The 16,259-nt window shown below is 40.3% G+C and overlaps 1 protein-coding gene and 1 pseudogene across 2 annotated transcripts; one reads left to right on the forward strand and one right to left on the reverse strand.

Moving 5' to 3' along the window:
* Positions 1-3,927, reverse strand: LOC128442534 (twist-related protein 2). 2 transcript variants are annotated; one of them, XM_053425032.1, is made up of 3 exons: positions 2,696-3,927; positions 2,239-2,486; positions 1-609 (listed from the first exon to the last, which is right to left on the reverse strand). In XM_053425032.1, the coding sequence occupies exon 1, from the start codon at positions 3,549-3,551 to the stop codon at positions 2,904-2,906; it is 648 nt and encodes a 215-aa protein (XP_053281007.1). In that variant the 5' UTR covers positions 3,552-3,927; the 3' UTR covers positions 1-609; positions 2,239-2,486; positions 2,696-2,903. The 2 variants fall into 2 exon arrangements, with proteins under 2 accessions (XP_053281007.1, XP_053281006.1); XM_053425031.1 differs by having other exon boundaries at positions 2,652-3,927.
* An 8,235-nt stretch (positions 3,928-12,162) lies between these two features.
* Positions 12,163-12,707, forward strand: LOC128442294 (trypsin-1-like; annotated as a pseudogene).
* The last annotated feature ends 3,552 nt before the right edge of the window (positions 12,708-16,259 follow it).

Here is a 16,259-nt window from a genome sequence, read left to right on the forward strand (position 1 = left end):
TAGTTTGAAGGCAGTTTTATTTTCTTAGACAAATATGTTTTTGTGTCCTTTATGTATCACTACATATTGGTCTGCAAGCCTTTCTCTGCTTGTGATGTTTATAATCAGTCAAAGTGTGTCATTTATTTCACATAGAGCACCACACTGTACAGACTTCAAGTAAATGCAACACAGCCACACAGCCACCCTCTGTAAACTGATTCACAGGAGATGAACACACTATAATGTAACGTTTGAAGGTGAAGTCTTGGTTTAACTGCAGGTTAAAGGTTTTTCCGGTGACAGCAATTGTATAAATTCACTTTGAACAATTTAATAGGGGAAAATAGTATGAAACAAAAACAAAAACAAAACAAAATGCTACAACTTCTTCAGTAATGTTGTTATCTTCTCGATATATGGCATCTTTTAGATTGTTTGGCTGGTCCAAAGAAACGTCCTGATGTCAGTCTGTATCCTGATGCCTTTTATTAAGTCTCTTAAACAGTCTCTCTCCTTAATTCAAACATGAGGTACCTAAAGGTTTCCATTGCCATCAAATCCACACGATTAGAAATTGTAGCAAGGAGTAGAGATGTACAAGGAAGAATCAGTCACTTTATACAGCAGCTGGAAAGATAGAAATATAGACATGTTACTATGATAACAAGTTATATTCATATAAGAGTTTGTGATGGTCACACTGTACACAGTTTAATCAATTAATGTTGGACGTATGAATAAGACTCTCCCACATTACTGCTCCAGAGGACATTAATGAGGCACCTATATTTTAATATTATATTATAAGAAGAAGATGAGTCATTTTCTTAATTATTTTCATCTTCGCATAAAAGCAGAAGCAAATGTTCCATTATTTGTTGTATACCTTCTCACCCTAGCATCCCTGTACTGCACTCACCACTGTAAAAAGAAAATGTATTACCATCTTTAAAAAAATATTTAAATTGGTGACACATAACTATATTCTGTTTCTTCAAATTAAAGTTAGCAAGTGTTTAAAATAACGTCATCAATTATCAGTCATTTTAAAGTTGGTCGCACAGTTTTCTTTTTCAGTGAATCCCTGTTTTTCTAAATGTGGCTCTCCTCCAGTCTCAGTAATTTGACGAATGCTTACTGAAATTGAACTTTCTATGTAAACTGCTTAGGGCTGCTTTGTTTCAATTTTGTCCCAGAACTGAATTATTTTCAAATGTCAAGTTGCTTCTAACGTGTCAGTCAAGTTCCGTCCTCTGAGCCCACACTGTGCTGACTGCTGGGGCTCGATAAAGAAAGACTTCAAGCGTCTTTATAGGAGCTGGAAACATTAGCTACCTCCCTGCACATTCTAATGATAGGTTGCTGCATACTGGCGAATGAAGGAACAAGTGGTTTGTCATTGATATGTGTTGAGTACAAACAGCAAGGCAACCTTTATTACTTTGTAGTTTGGTTTAATATGAAATGAAAGCTAATGTTGCCGCCAACTTTTGCTTGGCATTAACATCTGTTTTACGTCAGGACAGATTCAGAGGTACAGCAACTCTAAAAACTGGCTTTTTTCTATAATTTGGTAATTATGTATGTCGACTTTTAGAGAAAAGACATATGTGTGTATGTTTTTGTGCATGGTTGCGTGCGCATGCAAATACCTGTGCATGTAAGCTAATTTGTGTGCATATAACTCAGCCCTCACCTCCTCTATCACTCCCAGTGGTTTTACGGCGGGAAGCCACATCAGTCCCTCCCTTTGATGGCAACACACATGATTCATGGCTTTTTAAGACCATTTGTTTTCATTACGCCTCCTCGTCAGCTTGCCGTAGCTGTATCGCGCTTTCATGCAACGCAAGCGAATTGGGCCGAAAGGAGAGGAAAGAATTTCTGGAGGAGAGGCTTTTTTTTGGCTTTGGAAGAAACAAAGGGGCTTCGTTTGGGTAAAAAGAGAAGAAGCTTTAGTCAGGATGACAGCCGCCCGCAGCTCCTTTTTCCACTGTCGCCTGGGTTCAGAGGTGGTCAGGGATTCACAGTATGTCAGAGTCTTGGAAAAGTAGGAGTCGAAAGGGTATGGAAATGTCAAAGGTCTGAAATATCAAATTTTGTCTTTTCAGTTCTGACCTTTTCTAATCCCATCCCTGCTTTCTCTACATGTTGAGTTTACTATATTACATAAAACCAGTGCAGTACTTAAATGCAGACAATTAAATCAAATAAAAACATGAACTAAAGATCAAATGTGGCTCAGAGTATGCATACCTATGATGATGATGTGATGTTGACCCTTGCCAGTTAAGGGTGATAAAAGATAGGGATTAAACCAGAGGTCAAGCTTCGCAATCCAGGAAGAGCTGAGGGGTCCGGAGGGGGGGTTTCTGGAAGAACAAACCGTGTTGTCATGTGGAGGCAACATTAAGGAAAGGGCATCCTTAACCATCAGCTGGTTGAACTGAATGTATGTAGAATGATGTCCGGCTGTTTTTGTCTCTCGCCTGTCCTGTCGTCCCCTGTGATCGATGTAAACAGAGGACAAGTGTCGTAAAAAAAAATCCTCAAAAAATTGCTAGGAATCACAAACTGAGCACAATGTCCCTGTTTTGGTACATTTCTCCAAAACTGACACACATGAGCCGCAAGAGCTCAACAATAGAATGATAAGAACTCATATTTACATCAGTTATCTGGTCTGACAACAATGGAAGTTACTGCAATTTACATCAAAGGGTAGTGGCTTCAAACTACCAAACTCTCTTCTCATCGAGGTGTCGGATAGTCTTTCCCACTGAGGCAAACAGATGAGCTACATTGAGGAGTTTATAAGTGTGAGTCCACAGTCAGCTGTCTGCAAGAATACTCCCGGCATGAGGATGTTTTAGGCGTAAGGTTTTTAGGAGTCAAAAGACAAATCTTTCTTCCTGGCGGGGTTAGTGACTCGCGGACATGGACGACCAGGCCCCCTCCATTCTCCACACGGAGAAGGCGTAGCTCAGTCTTTCATGTGCAAGGTAGTTACATCCAGCTTGTTTAGAGTCCATCTCGTCGCTCTCCAACACCTGGTACAGGAAGTCAATGTAGCGCGATGCCAGCTTGAGGGTCTGGATCTTGCTCAGTTTGTCAGAGGGAAGTGTGGGGATTATCTTGCGCAACGAGGCAAAGGCATCATTCAGAGATTGTGTCCGCTGACGCTCCCGGATGTTGGCAATCACCCGCTGGCCGTGCGGGTCCTCGAGGGCTAGGAGGTCTCCGGGACTAGGACCGGGGACGGGGGAAAGGGAGGGGCCTGAGGAAGGTGGCCGGTGCAGAGGACTCCTCTTAACTCTCTTGGTTCCAGAAGGAGTGTAGACCTGGATCTCGTCCCCTGGCTTGACTTTGCTATCATCCACTGCTGTGGTAGGAGCAACTGTGGCGACGTGATCCTCAGGATGTGAGCCGGTCTGCCTTTTACGCCCGGTGGCCCCTGGTGTGGCTACAACAACGGGACATGCGTTCGAAGGTGGTCTACCAATGTTCTCCTGGCTGGAAACCACCCCTCCCTCAGGGTGGTCATCATTAGACTGCTCCTCCTCTCTCATGCTTGGCCACGTTCTTCTTCTTTGAATATCTCAGTGGTTCTCTTTTCTCTTCAGTGTGGTTCTCTCCACTCCCCCTCTGCTCCTCTCACACAGTTTTCTTGGCTCCGTTCGTCTTCAGAAACTCCCTCCGTTACCTTCTGTGTTCCTCTGGGCCTCTGCTGTGTCGTTCTGCCTTCTCCAACAGTCATAAGATTCTCCCTTTGTCACATCTAAACGTGTTAAGCCAAAATGGGAGCGTATCACCTCCAGGGTTTAGACTGCCACAACGCTTCTTCATCCACACGCATGGAAATCTGCCAGCGATTTCTACTCATTCTCTGTCAGCGCATACACTGCATCGGCAAACTGGACTGCTCTCATGCTCCGCTCCTCTAGCTGCATGTGAGACAGCAGCAGCCCGAATCTGACTTTTTAAAGGGAGGGGACCGTGAAACTTTCAGCTTCCCACCCATTTGACTCCCTGATTGGTCCGGAGGTCTTTTTTTTGGACAGCTGAGCTTAAGACAACAGGAAGAACAAATTTTAGGCAATTGGTCCGATCAAAGGGACGAGGCGGAGACAAAGGTGTGTCGTACAGCCAACCAAACTGAGCGGTTGTGACGTTTGCTTCTTGTCATAGAAGTTGCCCAAGTTTATAGGTTCCAGATTTCCTCCAAAGCTCGCCGACCACCCCCCTCCCTCTCTCTGCCTGGTTCTCTGTCCTCTCCATAACACTGCTCTCCAAATACTTCAGAGAAAAGAGAGAGAGAAAAAAAAACTGTAAAAGAACCTCCACAAATGTTTTTGTTTCTGGGTTGAAAGTTGGACAAAGGTCACCTACGTTCTTCTGCCACGTGCTGGGTCTTTAGTGAAATGTGATGATATTTCTTAAGATGCAACATTCCAGACAGATGGAGTCATGACGATTGGGGACTTAAGAAATATATCTTAACAGTAAACAAAATTATATTATATTGTAGTTGTCAGATCGGCCAATTGAAGTGATTGAAGAGGAATAGAAATATGTAATCCTTGTAAAACATGTGGAAAAAATAGATTTTTTACAAAACAAAAATAGATTTTGATGTTTTATGAGCAAGTAAAGAGCTTACTGTAAATACATAATGTGACAAATTAGATGCTATAATACTTCATTATAGGCCTAACAGAGAGAGTTTCTTTTTGTTTGTGAAACAACAAATACAATGAATTTCATTCTGCTGGCTCTGACTGGGCTGTAGATTCTGAGCATAGACCCGAAGGGAGGAAAGCTGGCACTCTAATCACAGCATTAAGGCAAAAATGAGTCTTGAGAATCAGAAGGAGGCCTTTGAGACATTTCAGTTTCTTTCATCCACTGAGCTACATCTAGAACAAGCTTTGGTCCAGGTCCAATGTGGACTTCACGCTCCAAACTTTCTGGGTGAGCCTCTGGCATGGCCCTCAACCACACCTCCGCAAGAAAAGAGTCTATTGTTTGCGTGATACTTTATCAGAGACAAGATGGATCCCTGTGATGAATACACTGGAAAACTTGTTGGTTTGCACAGAACTAGAAAAAACTAATGTCATGTCAAAGATGGCTCCACAACAAGAAGAGGGACCTGTACTGTCTGAACACAGATGATACCCTTCCTTTTTTGTGCGCAGACAATTTCGTCACGACAACATTTGCACTGGTATTTGTAAAAAGCACAGCTCAGTGTTTGAAAAAGATGATGGAGGTTTTGAGTATCTTGAACCAGTTTTTTAACAAACTGTTATCTTCATCTTTATCACATAATTTTCTCTTTTTACAATCAATGGCCTCAAGTGCCTTGTTGCACCTGTGTAGCATTTCTCTACTAGACAAAAACCCCACAAACACCTGGTACCATCTGCCTTTTGTCTGGGAAACAACACAATCAACATGACTGCTGTGTCAAATTAAACAATAGCTGTAGACTCGGGTCTATGTCGGCCCTGATTGGCAGTGATGGAAACAAGAAACCTGGGTGAGCGCGCTAATTAGGTAAGACAGCAAGGTGAGAGAGATCTTCATTTGTCAGTGCATTTGTGATGTTGACATTTACATATGGAGGGGGAAATCAGAAAGGCAAACTCCGCTACTGGCAACCGGGAAGGACTCAATTCCCTTTTTAAAGGTTTAACCGCCGATTAACCGGTGTTAAAGAAATCTAGTACACTGGAGTTGCAGTTCTTTGCCAGTGCAAATCTTTTGTATGGTCCTATCATGGGTTTTTGTTCGCTGGCCATCTTTCTGCTTGTTTCAAAAGTACAAAGTTCCATTGAAGCATCACAGGATGTGGCTTCCATGGAGTTCTCTGACCAGATGAGGGAAATGCACTTATTGAAATAAAGACATGAGCATTTGTCTAGGTATTTTAACTCTGCAGGACCTGACAGTAGGTATGCAAGGAAATATGGAGATTAACTAAACAAGTATTTAGATAGTGTGACAGGTAAAATGTACAAATATCCCACTGTTCCTTAACAACAGCCAACTGCATCTTTGTCTCAACGTGATCGCAGTTAAAGGGAAAGTTCACTGAAAAATGTTAATTCACTCATTATCTACTCACCACTATTCCGATGAAGGGGTGGGTGAAGTGTTTGAGTCCACAAAACACTTCTGGAGTGTCAGAAGTAAACTTTGTTGCAGCAGAATCCGATACAATTACAGTCAATGGTGACCTAGAGTTCAGACGTCAACAAATTTATAACATAACATGCCTCCATACTTCTCATGTGGTGTCATCCAAGTGTCCATAAGCCATTTATATTTTTGACATGAAAATAGGTCATTTGCACCATGTTTTAAGCCTCAACGTCCACTAATATCTTCATGCGATGTGCAATAACGAACCATAGGTGGTGCTGACATCCGCTAGCTTAGTCCCTTAGGGTGGACTTTTAGGACCTCGTTTAGGGGAAAATATAAATGTCGGGCTTGCAGACACTTGGATGTCACAGCATGAGCAGTAATGAGCCATGTTGTGTTTTTGTTTTATTAAGTCTGAAGAAGGACTCACCATTGACTTCAATTATATTGGATTCTGCTTTAACAAAGTTTACCCCTGGGACTCCAGAAGTGTTTTGATGACTCAAACACTTCACCCACCCTCCATCGGAATAGTGGTGAGTAGATGATGAGTGCATTTCCATTTTTCAGTGAACTATCTCTTTCAGATGACTATCCAGTTGGATGCTATCTCTACCCATATCTCTCATAGAGGTCACCATGTGTGAATGGCTGGTAAGTCTTAAGGCAAACCTTCTATATGAACAGTGTGTTCTTTATCACAGCTGCTCTTAATTTGCCGCTTGCTGTTCATCTTGGCATCGTGGCTCAGTTGTTAATGTCGCTGGATGTACATAACATCTGTTGCCCTCAGCATGGGCAGGTCAGGGTAGTTAACATGAAGTTTGCACAGCATAGAAGAGCTGAATCATTTACTCAAAAATATAGCAAACTCTCTGTGGTTATTTCCTGTAGAGTTTGTCTCATGACACTGTGGGCAGACTGCAGGGTTCCCCCAAGGTTCCCCCATCCACTGCAAGGTAAAGCCCTTAAATGCATCTGGTTGCTGGGTCATTGCCATAGAACAGTTCAGATGTGTAAAAGGCAAAGTATAAAATGCACCATAGGGATTTATAGTGTATTACAAAAAGTAAACCAGAATTGCACTCAACACAGTGCATACCTCTACTGAGGCCAAACAATCCTACGTCAACATCTGTATAGCTCTAATAATAGAAAAGTAAGAAAAGGGAAAAAGAATGTGGATCCGTACCAAACTCAAAGGTCTCAACACCATAAATGTTAGTAATTTAATCGTCAAGGTTTCTAACTTTTTTCCAAAGAAACCAAAAGAAAGAAACTCTATTGCACAATGTCAATTACAGTGGTTAAAAAAAGTGACATTTAATCGCTGTCTTACTAAAAAAACAATTAAAACAAGAAAGACGGCTGCTAACTGTCAATGTTTTAAAATGTTACTGTTATTAAGAACGAAAGGCATTCAACACATTTGGGCCTTTAGGATTCGCACAAATCTATTTGGTGAAAATAGGACCAAAGCTTTGTTTGTATTTAAAACAGTTAGCTCTGATAACTTGGCTACAGAGAAGTTTTAAATGCTTCAATATCTCCGTTGATATGATTGTTTAAGATAAAATAAGATAAGATAAGATCAACTTTATTTATTTCACATTTCTCACAATACAATCCCATTTTACAGACTTCTCACATAAGCAGAGGGTAAATAAATACAGATTTAAATATATAATATTAATATTGTTACATAAAGATGATCATTTAAAAAGTAAAGGGAGTCACAGCATATACATTAGACTCTAATCGAGTTCACACTCTAATTTAATTCCGTCTCTAAGCTGCTTGATGTTTCATTATATTTATCGCAAACGTGTTAATTGTGCACAATGTGTGTATCAGAAAAGAAAGTCGCCTTCTGCCACTGGAAACAATGAGGGTTGAGTTGCTGGACAGGAATCCACAACTAATGGACATGTTGGAAATTGGTAAAATTAAAGTCAGAGGAGTTTCACATGGCCATTTGATCCATTATCAAAATAAAGCATTCCATTCCGTACTGTAAGGAGGTGGAGAGTATGAGTAGCATATCCTCAAACATGGCGTGTGGTCACATTATGATTAAATTAATATAAACACAATCAGCCTGGTGTTGAATGACTTGAAATATTTATATGACTTATTGCTGCAGTCCTGCTAGACAACGTTTCAAATTGTTGCTGTGGAAATCAGTGTCTGTGTGCGCAGACCGCTGACTCCTTTTCATCTTCTTCTCTTCAAACATCATCAGACTGTGCGTCCTCTCTGTGGGCGACGGCACACCTGTGATGCATCACAACTATTTACAGATCACAGTTCCCTTGAAACTGTCCCTCGCCTGCTAAAAATAAATACCTCCGAGCTAGAGGAGTGGTGGAAAATGGATATCAGGTTCTTGATATAAACACATATATGTAGGAGCAGGGGAAGGGCGAGGGTCGGGGTCTCGCTCACAATGCTTGGTTTTGTACGGGAAGACCCCCCGGAGGCTGGCTGCGTCTGGAAACAGGGGAAAGAACACGGGACCCTGTCTGTTTGAACTGCACGCTCAAATGAGGGCTTAGCATAAATATTTCCACCATGAGAAATAGGAGAATGTTATCACATGTGGAGCTTGTGTACACACACACACACACATGGTTGAAAACGTTTGGTTTTACAAAGTGGCATACACAGACTCATGGAAAAGAGGTAAAGAGGACTCACCATATAAATAAGTGAGTAAAAGATTTATTAGATTTTAATATATTTGTGCTCCACTGATAATTTGAATAGAATGTTTATTCCTTCAAGACCTAAGGCGCAGAATAAAAAACGCACTTCAAGACCTAAACATTTTTCTAAAACATCCCCATAAACCTGAGGATTTTCTGAGGAACGCACATAATTGCCAACATTTACAAACAGATAAAGCTATAAAATAAATAATAGGCAAATGTGGAAAAAAGCACAAAGTAAAACAATAACGTTTTCAGATTTTCAGAGAAAGGACTGTAGAAGCATAAATCAAAACAGCAATGAATTCGTAATTTAGATTCCGATTTTTTGTAGTTGTTTACAGTATTCTCAAGTCTTTGGTTCTCACTGAGACAGCGTGCCTCTGGCAGACATTGCATGTATTACTTTTCCCTCATAAATTGACCCCTCACTATGTATGTTTTCATGAAACAGGACTTTGATGTAACTTGTATAGGAAAAGACTTGAGAGCGACAATGTTGTCGGCTCACTGACACGCTTTAGGAAACGTGCAGATAATTTTGGCCAATGAAGTCGGCCTCAGTCCGACCAAGTCCTTTAAGAACGCAGCTTTTTTGCGATAGATCCTCATGTTCTATTTGCAATTGGGTCTTCATTCATTCCTGGACTTAGTAAAACCCCAGTTTTCCAACACACTATTACTGGTCTGATTGCATTATGGGCAATGTAGGATTTTCACAAGGAAGAAGAATCATTAGGTTAAAAAAAACAATATCTCTTGTTCTGCTGCGATGATATTTGATCCTTTTTTCATTAAATATCCAATAATTTAGTTTTCACTTTCACTTTTTGTTTAAAGAAAAAAGAAAAATCCTCGACAGCAGAGGGTACACAGAGACACAAAGACAAATCTGGAGATGAACAAAGGCTTAAAATGCAAAAACTAAAAGTTAAATGATACAAGTTCAAAGCACAAAACTATAGCAAACATCAGGTTATATGGATCCTTAAATAAGAATTCTGTTTTTCCTGATTAAAGATCCCACATAATTACAATTGCAGTCATACATTCACAGTTCTTCTATAAAATGTTGCAGTTATTGCTCAAAACTTTACATTCTGACTGTCCCTTGCATCAGTCCAGGCACATAACAGATATCAATCACAGCAAGGGTATTCCTTCACTGTAACTGGTATCTAACAGCACCATTGGGTACATGATCTCTCTGTTGCTGTGTCGTTTGGAAGCTCAAAACCTACTTGATGTATCTTGCAAAAATAACTTAAGTGCCACTAGAGGTCATTGTGTCATTGCCTAACCTTTTATTAGAGACATTTAATAGTATTACTCTAACCATTGCTGTATGCTTTATAAAGATACACACTTAATAATATTGAATGTAGAGCTTTTATACGGCTACAGTCATAGGTAAGAGTTATACAAGTGTTGACAATTTATATTGTTGAAAAATCCATATCCTCGTTCAAGATAATGCTCATGTCAGGCCTGTCGTTTACAGCCATTATCCCCATGCTTTGTCCAAACTGTATTCTTACTAATCCATCATTGGACAAACAAAACATTTGTTTCTCTCTCTCTGAATTTTTTTTTTCAAAGGTTTTCATTTATTTTCAATGATTTTGATGTTTAGAGATTGTTTGGTATTTCTTTCCCATTAATAACGATGCTAAGACATCACAGAAAATCATGTAGCCTAAATTAAAATTGATGATAAGAATTTAGTTCCCTACTTCCATGTCTGATCCTGACTCATTATGTGAGACAAGGCCCTACATTTGACGACAGGTTATTTAAATACTTGACTCTACAAGCCTGTGAACGATTAAACAAAGCAAAATAACATATTACTTGCATCATGTATATGTATAGAAATAGTATATACTTTAGTAATAGTATGTTCATACTCTTTATATATACTGTATAAACACGCCATCAAGCTCTATGTTGTGCACAAGTATAAAATATTGTGTAGATCTGTCTTTTTCAAGATATATCAACAGTCTTTTTATTCAATTAAATGAATAACTATAACGAAAATTACCATATAGATAGTTAGCTAAGTTGAAGGATATAGAGTTCTTGACAGTGTAAAGGTTGGCAAAATTCACTTATGCAACATTAATGAAAAAACATTTGTGAAACAAAAACATTTATTATGAATATAATAAATAACCCAAATTACTAACAGTGTACTTACTAAACAAAGTTGTGTATGTGAGTATGCGTGTGTGTGTCTGTATGAGTCAGCGTGCTTCCAAAATGGCGGTTCACCACGCTGAAGTCAGCCGATGGGTCGAAAATAGCGGCGTGCTCCTCTCGAAGAGGTGAATAGAAAGAGAAGATGTGAGCTGGAGAAGCCAGGCTTTTCCCTTCGGTGTTGCATGGAAAGAGAGTGAACAGGGGGACACCTGGCCTTATATTGGCCCGGTGACCTCACAGGTCATGGGGCCCAGAGTGAACAATGGAGTTGAAACTTGTGTCCCTGGTCGGTTTTCAAGACCTCGGCGTGACGTTGTGGCACCCTGTGAGACGGAGTTCTGGAGGCTCTGGTTTTCTCCAGAACAAAGGACATGCGGCTTTAGGCTATTGACTACAAATGTAGGCTGAAACTGTATTTTACAATATGGGTTTATGTACCAGAGAAGTGATTTCTGCCATCTCAAAAGAATAATTTAATCGATTAAAATGTAATCGATCTCTAAATTTAATCTCTAAGAGAATGAATAAGCTCTGACTGACGAGTGAAGGAAACACATCACCTGTGGTCAAAAGAAGAAAGTCACATAGTATTAGATAATATTTAACGTTGCTGTGATAGTTATTAGTCATCAGTGATAACACAACCAAAAACAGTCTCAAAATTGTAAGTACACTCAACATTCATGAGGGGCCATTTATGGGTTCAGTATCTTGCCAAGGACACTTCAGCATGCAGATGGGGAAGAGTGGGGATTGAACCGGCAACCTTCATGGTGGAGAACATCCGCTCTACCCCCTTGGCCACACCGCCCCACGTCACGTACGGTGACTCTTTTTTGATATCATGCAACACATATATGATGAAGAATTGAACCACTGCATGGTTAAGGATTAGAACGTCATCAATTTGCTGACAATAAAGATATTCTTATTTTTTTAATGCAGTGTTTTATTTCTAAGTAATTCTGGAAATCATTCACTTGACCCCAACATCCAGCAGCAGGGATTGGCTCCTCACCGACCAATGAGGATTGCCAGAGAGCAGGGCAGCTCACCTACCTGTGGATATAAACCCAGGATCTTGGTGAAGTCTTGTCATCTACTCGATCACACAGCAACCATGAGGTCTCTGGTCTTCGTTCTGCTCATCGGAGCTGCTTGTAAGTGTCTAATTGACTTGCTTTCTAAGAGAAGCCAATTCTTCTTCTTATAATAAGAATAGAAGTTAACAGGTTTACCTGCCCATCATGTGTTTTCAGTTGCCTTGGAGGACTAAAAGATCGTCGGAGGGTATGAGTGCACGCCTTATTCCCAGGCCCATCAGGTGTCTCTGAACTCTGGCTACCACTTCTGTGGAGGCTCCCTGGTCAACGAGAACTGGGTTGTGTCTGCTGCTCACTGCTACAAGTCGTAAGTTTCTCCTTGATGCTATGAAGACAACGTTTTTCATGCAGGAATCATTGTGTTTAAACAGCATCATGAAAGTCACGATCAAAACAACCATCTCTGTCCTTTGCAGCCGCTAGGAGGTGCGTATGGGCGAGCACCACATCAGGGTCAGTGAGGGATCCGAGCAGTATGTCAGCTCCTCCCGTTATCCGCCACCCCAACTACGACTCCTGGAACATCGACAACGACATCATGCTGATAAAATGGACAATGTGAAGATGGAGAATACACAAGTTGTCTATGAGAACAAATTGCTACAAGGTTAACTGGAGGATGCTCTAAGAGAGATGCAGCTCGCTGGTGACACCGCCTTATCGGAGCAATTGGTGGATAGAGATAAACTAGACTCTCTGACTCGTGAAAATCTACAAGTTGCCTCTGTGAACAAAAAGCTACAAAGTGAACTTGTCGATGCTTTACGTGAGAGACATGTGTCCGACATCTCCAAGCAGCGTGATCTGGACGATCTGACTGAGGTAAATCATCACCTGGCTTCCAAGAGCAAGAGGGTACAAGGTGAACTTGAGGATGCTCAAAATGATATACGCCTTGCTCGTGAAGCTGCCATGATCAAGCACCAGTACTACACAGCTAAACTGGACAATGTGAAGATGGAGAATACACAAGTTGTCTCTGAGAATCAAAACGCTACGAGGGGAACAGAAGGATGCTGTACAGCAGCACCATCAACATCAGAACACCAGAAAGCCTACACATCTTCTGCCGCAGGCTGTAAACACATCTCTTCCGACTACACCTTCGGCCTAGTCCCAATTCAATCCTTGGCCATGTGGTGGTTGGAATCTTCTCCTACAAATTGGGACTGCATTTCAAGAAACCTGCCACGTCAGTAGTGGTCGTTGTAAACAGACGAGTCAAACGTTTTGCCGGGGATGTCATTGTAATAAAAATGTTTTAGATCTTATATAAACCAATGATATGGTTTGAAGTTACTAAAGTGACAATTAAAAAAAAATCCAAATAAAATGTTTGCAAATGCAGGTGAATCAATGACATTTGAAACTGAAAAGCTTGGCTGCTCTGCCTTATTTCACGTATGAATCAACAGCTCAGAGGTTCAGGCTGCTAGCAGCTTTGTTATTAGCGGAGCAGTTAGGTTCAGGTCCTTGCTGCTATACGCTGGTTCAATCAAGTGCATCATGAGGTTTCCAAGAGGGCTGGTGCGATGTGACAATACGGTATTATCGTGCAAAAAAAAAAGAAGATCGCTAGCATGCTAAAGTTAGCGCATCGCAACCTTTTGTTTTAAGGCTGTTGGGAAATTACCATAATACATTGAAATGATATCAAACCGAGATATTATATTCAACCTTATTTATGGAGCAAATACTACATTTGTGGGTACCTCTCCCAGCTTGCCGGTGATTCGTGAGGCATTGTGTGTACCCCTAGATTTTAAGTAAGGGTCACAAAAATCTCAGTTCCTAGGCCTCAGTCCCAACAGGTATTGTGTGGATCAATAAACTTTTATCTAATCGTGTCTTATCTTGAATTAATTTTCAAGAGGGGCACCATTGAGACATTTTTCGACGCCCATTGAAAAGTCCTCCAGAATACGTAAATTTTAATCACTTTCTAACTCTCTGCAAATTTTGGTAAGAATTTGAGCATGTTGAAGCCCTCAAAAAGCCAATTCATTTGCCTGAATGATAATAATAATAATAATAATAATAATAAAAACAATCATTACTATTTCAATAGGGCCTCCCACTGTCAGTGCTCGGGCCTTAAATACCAGGTCCCAAAATATCTGCTTGATTTAATACTTAAAGTCTAGACTGATAAATGTATGAATATACAATAATTTGCACAAAAGGCGTTGATTTGACCCCCATCACTTGCATATGAATCACCCAAGGATCTCTAAAGGGCTAGTATGAATACAACAAATAATGACTGCAAGAGGAGAAACATGTTCACATGAGCACCAGTCACCAGACCATAGTTGTAACACAAGACGGTACAGTATCACTAAGCCGGAGGCTTAAATCTTTTAACATGTGAAGACTTAATGTTACCTCACCAACGTCAGAGTTGTTTTAAGAAAAACTTCTAACTTGACCTGTCAAATACAATGAACATTAGTTGATGCTGTCTGTCTGTCTTTTCTTTTCTTTCTATTCTCTGGGCCAGTCAGACAAAATCTATCTGACAGGCTTGCTGCCAAAACAGGAAATTCCACCTTTTTTTTAACAGGACAGCATGTCCGCAAACAGGTAACTTTAATCCTTTTGACTTCTAATTGTTTTTGACTCAAACGTTGCCAACTATGAAAGTTTGTCAGGTCTCTTACAAAGAAAAAATTGCTACTTAACAAATAACATAAAACTTTAGTTTTAGTTTGTTCGTTTTTTAGGTAGCTTATCACTAAATATATATATTTTTTTATTTAAAACAAAGCCCTGCAACTAATAAAATACATATCCTTAACAATAATAGGTAGATATAATACAACACTCATTATTCAGTCATGTAAAAATATTGCAAAAATATGAACCATTGGCCATTTCATCTATGTGTTATGTTGTTTTTTATGTATGTGAAGCTCTCCAAGTTAAAAATCCAATAGAAAACACTGTTCTTGAAACTCCTTTAACATCTAACATAGCAGTTTTCTGGCAGAGAAGTTCAAATCATTATCATGATATGATGTTACATCACCATGACCCACATTGGCATTATGCACACTTAATCTGGCATGCCCCCTAACAAAGTCAGGTTAATTGAGAGCGGAGTCCAACATTTCCTAAACATGCTAGAATTGGTTCACCAATCAAAACAGAGAGGGCCAGCTAGTCAATCAGAGCCGACTGGGCTTTCTCGGGAGGGGGGGCCTTAAAGAGACGGGAGCTAAGTGTTTTAGAAAGAGGTTGAAAACAGGAGCTGCAGCAAATTACACTATGAGGAAGGCGATGTGTTTTCTGAACATTAGAGCATGGAAACCTTTTCATGTAATAACCCAAATTAAAATTATCAACCAGATTATGAGCATTATATCGTTTAAACACTTGCATCAGTACTTAGTCTTACAATCGTGTGAAAGCCAACAGTGACAACAATTTGACAATGTAGCAGCAGTGGCCAACCTCCAAACTTCTTTTAATTAATTAAAAAATTTAGCCCAAAATCAAAAAGTCACAAAGCTCTTCACAGCAAGCAGTCAGCGGAGGTGGCAGTCTTGGTGTCCAGGCAGCTTGGGATATTTCTGGAATATTAAACTTAATGTCTGCTGACGCAGCAGGAATGCTGATCATCCGGTTCAGTTTGATGTTCAGGATTTTGGTTGCCGGCAATGATATCACGTCCAACTTCCAGTAACCAGGACATTATGGCTGTGATGAGAAACAAAAGACAGTGACTAAGGGGAAGGTTCATTTGGAATCACTTTCCTTTCAAAAATAAAAGAGAATCTGTGGACAATCACACACTACCGTAAACCACAGACATATTGAAACATACAGCAGCAGCTAAAGCAGATTAACAGCAGAGTTAATTGTTTAACTTGGCTAACTTGCTCTTTCCCTGCTCTCATCCTAGCTACCTTCTGTGCCCGAACCCTGAACTTTCACTACTGGGGTCCCTCAAGGTTCCGTCTTGGGTCCCCTCTTCTTCTCTCTGTACACCAACTCTCTCGGCTCTGTCATTCACTCACATGGCTTTTACTACAACAGTTATGCTGATGACACACAACTAACTCTCTTTTCCCCAATCTGAAACACAGGTAGCAGCACAAATCTCTGGCTGTCT

The sequence above is a fragment of the Pleuronectes platessa genome, chromosome 6, assembly GCF_947347685.1.
Source record: "Pleuronectes platessa chromosome 6, fPlePla1.1, whole genome shotgun sequence".
NCBI classification, from domain to species: Eukaryota; Metazoa; Chordata; class Actinopteri; order Pleuronectiformes; family Pleuronectidae; genus Pleuronectes; species Pleuronectes platessa.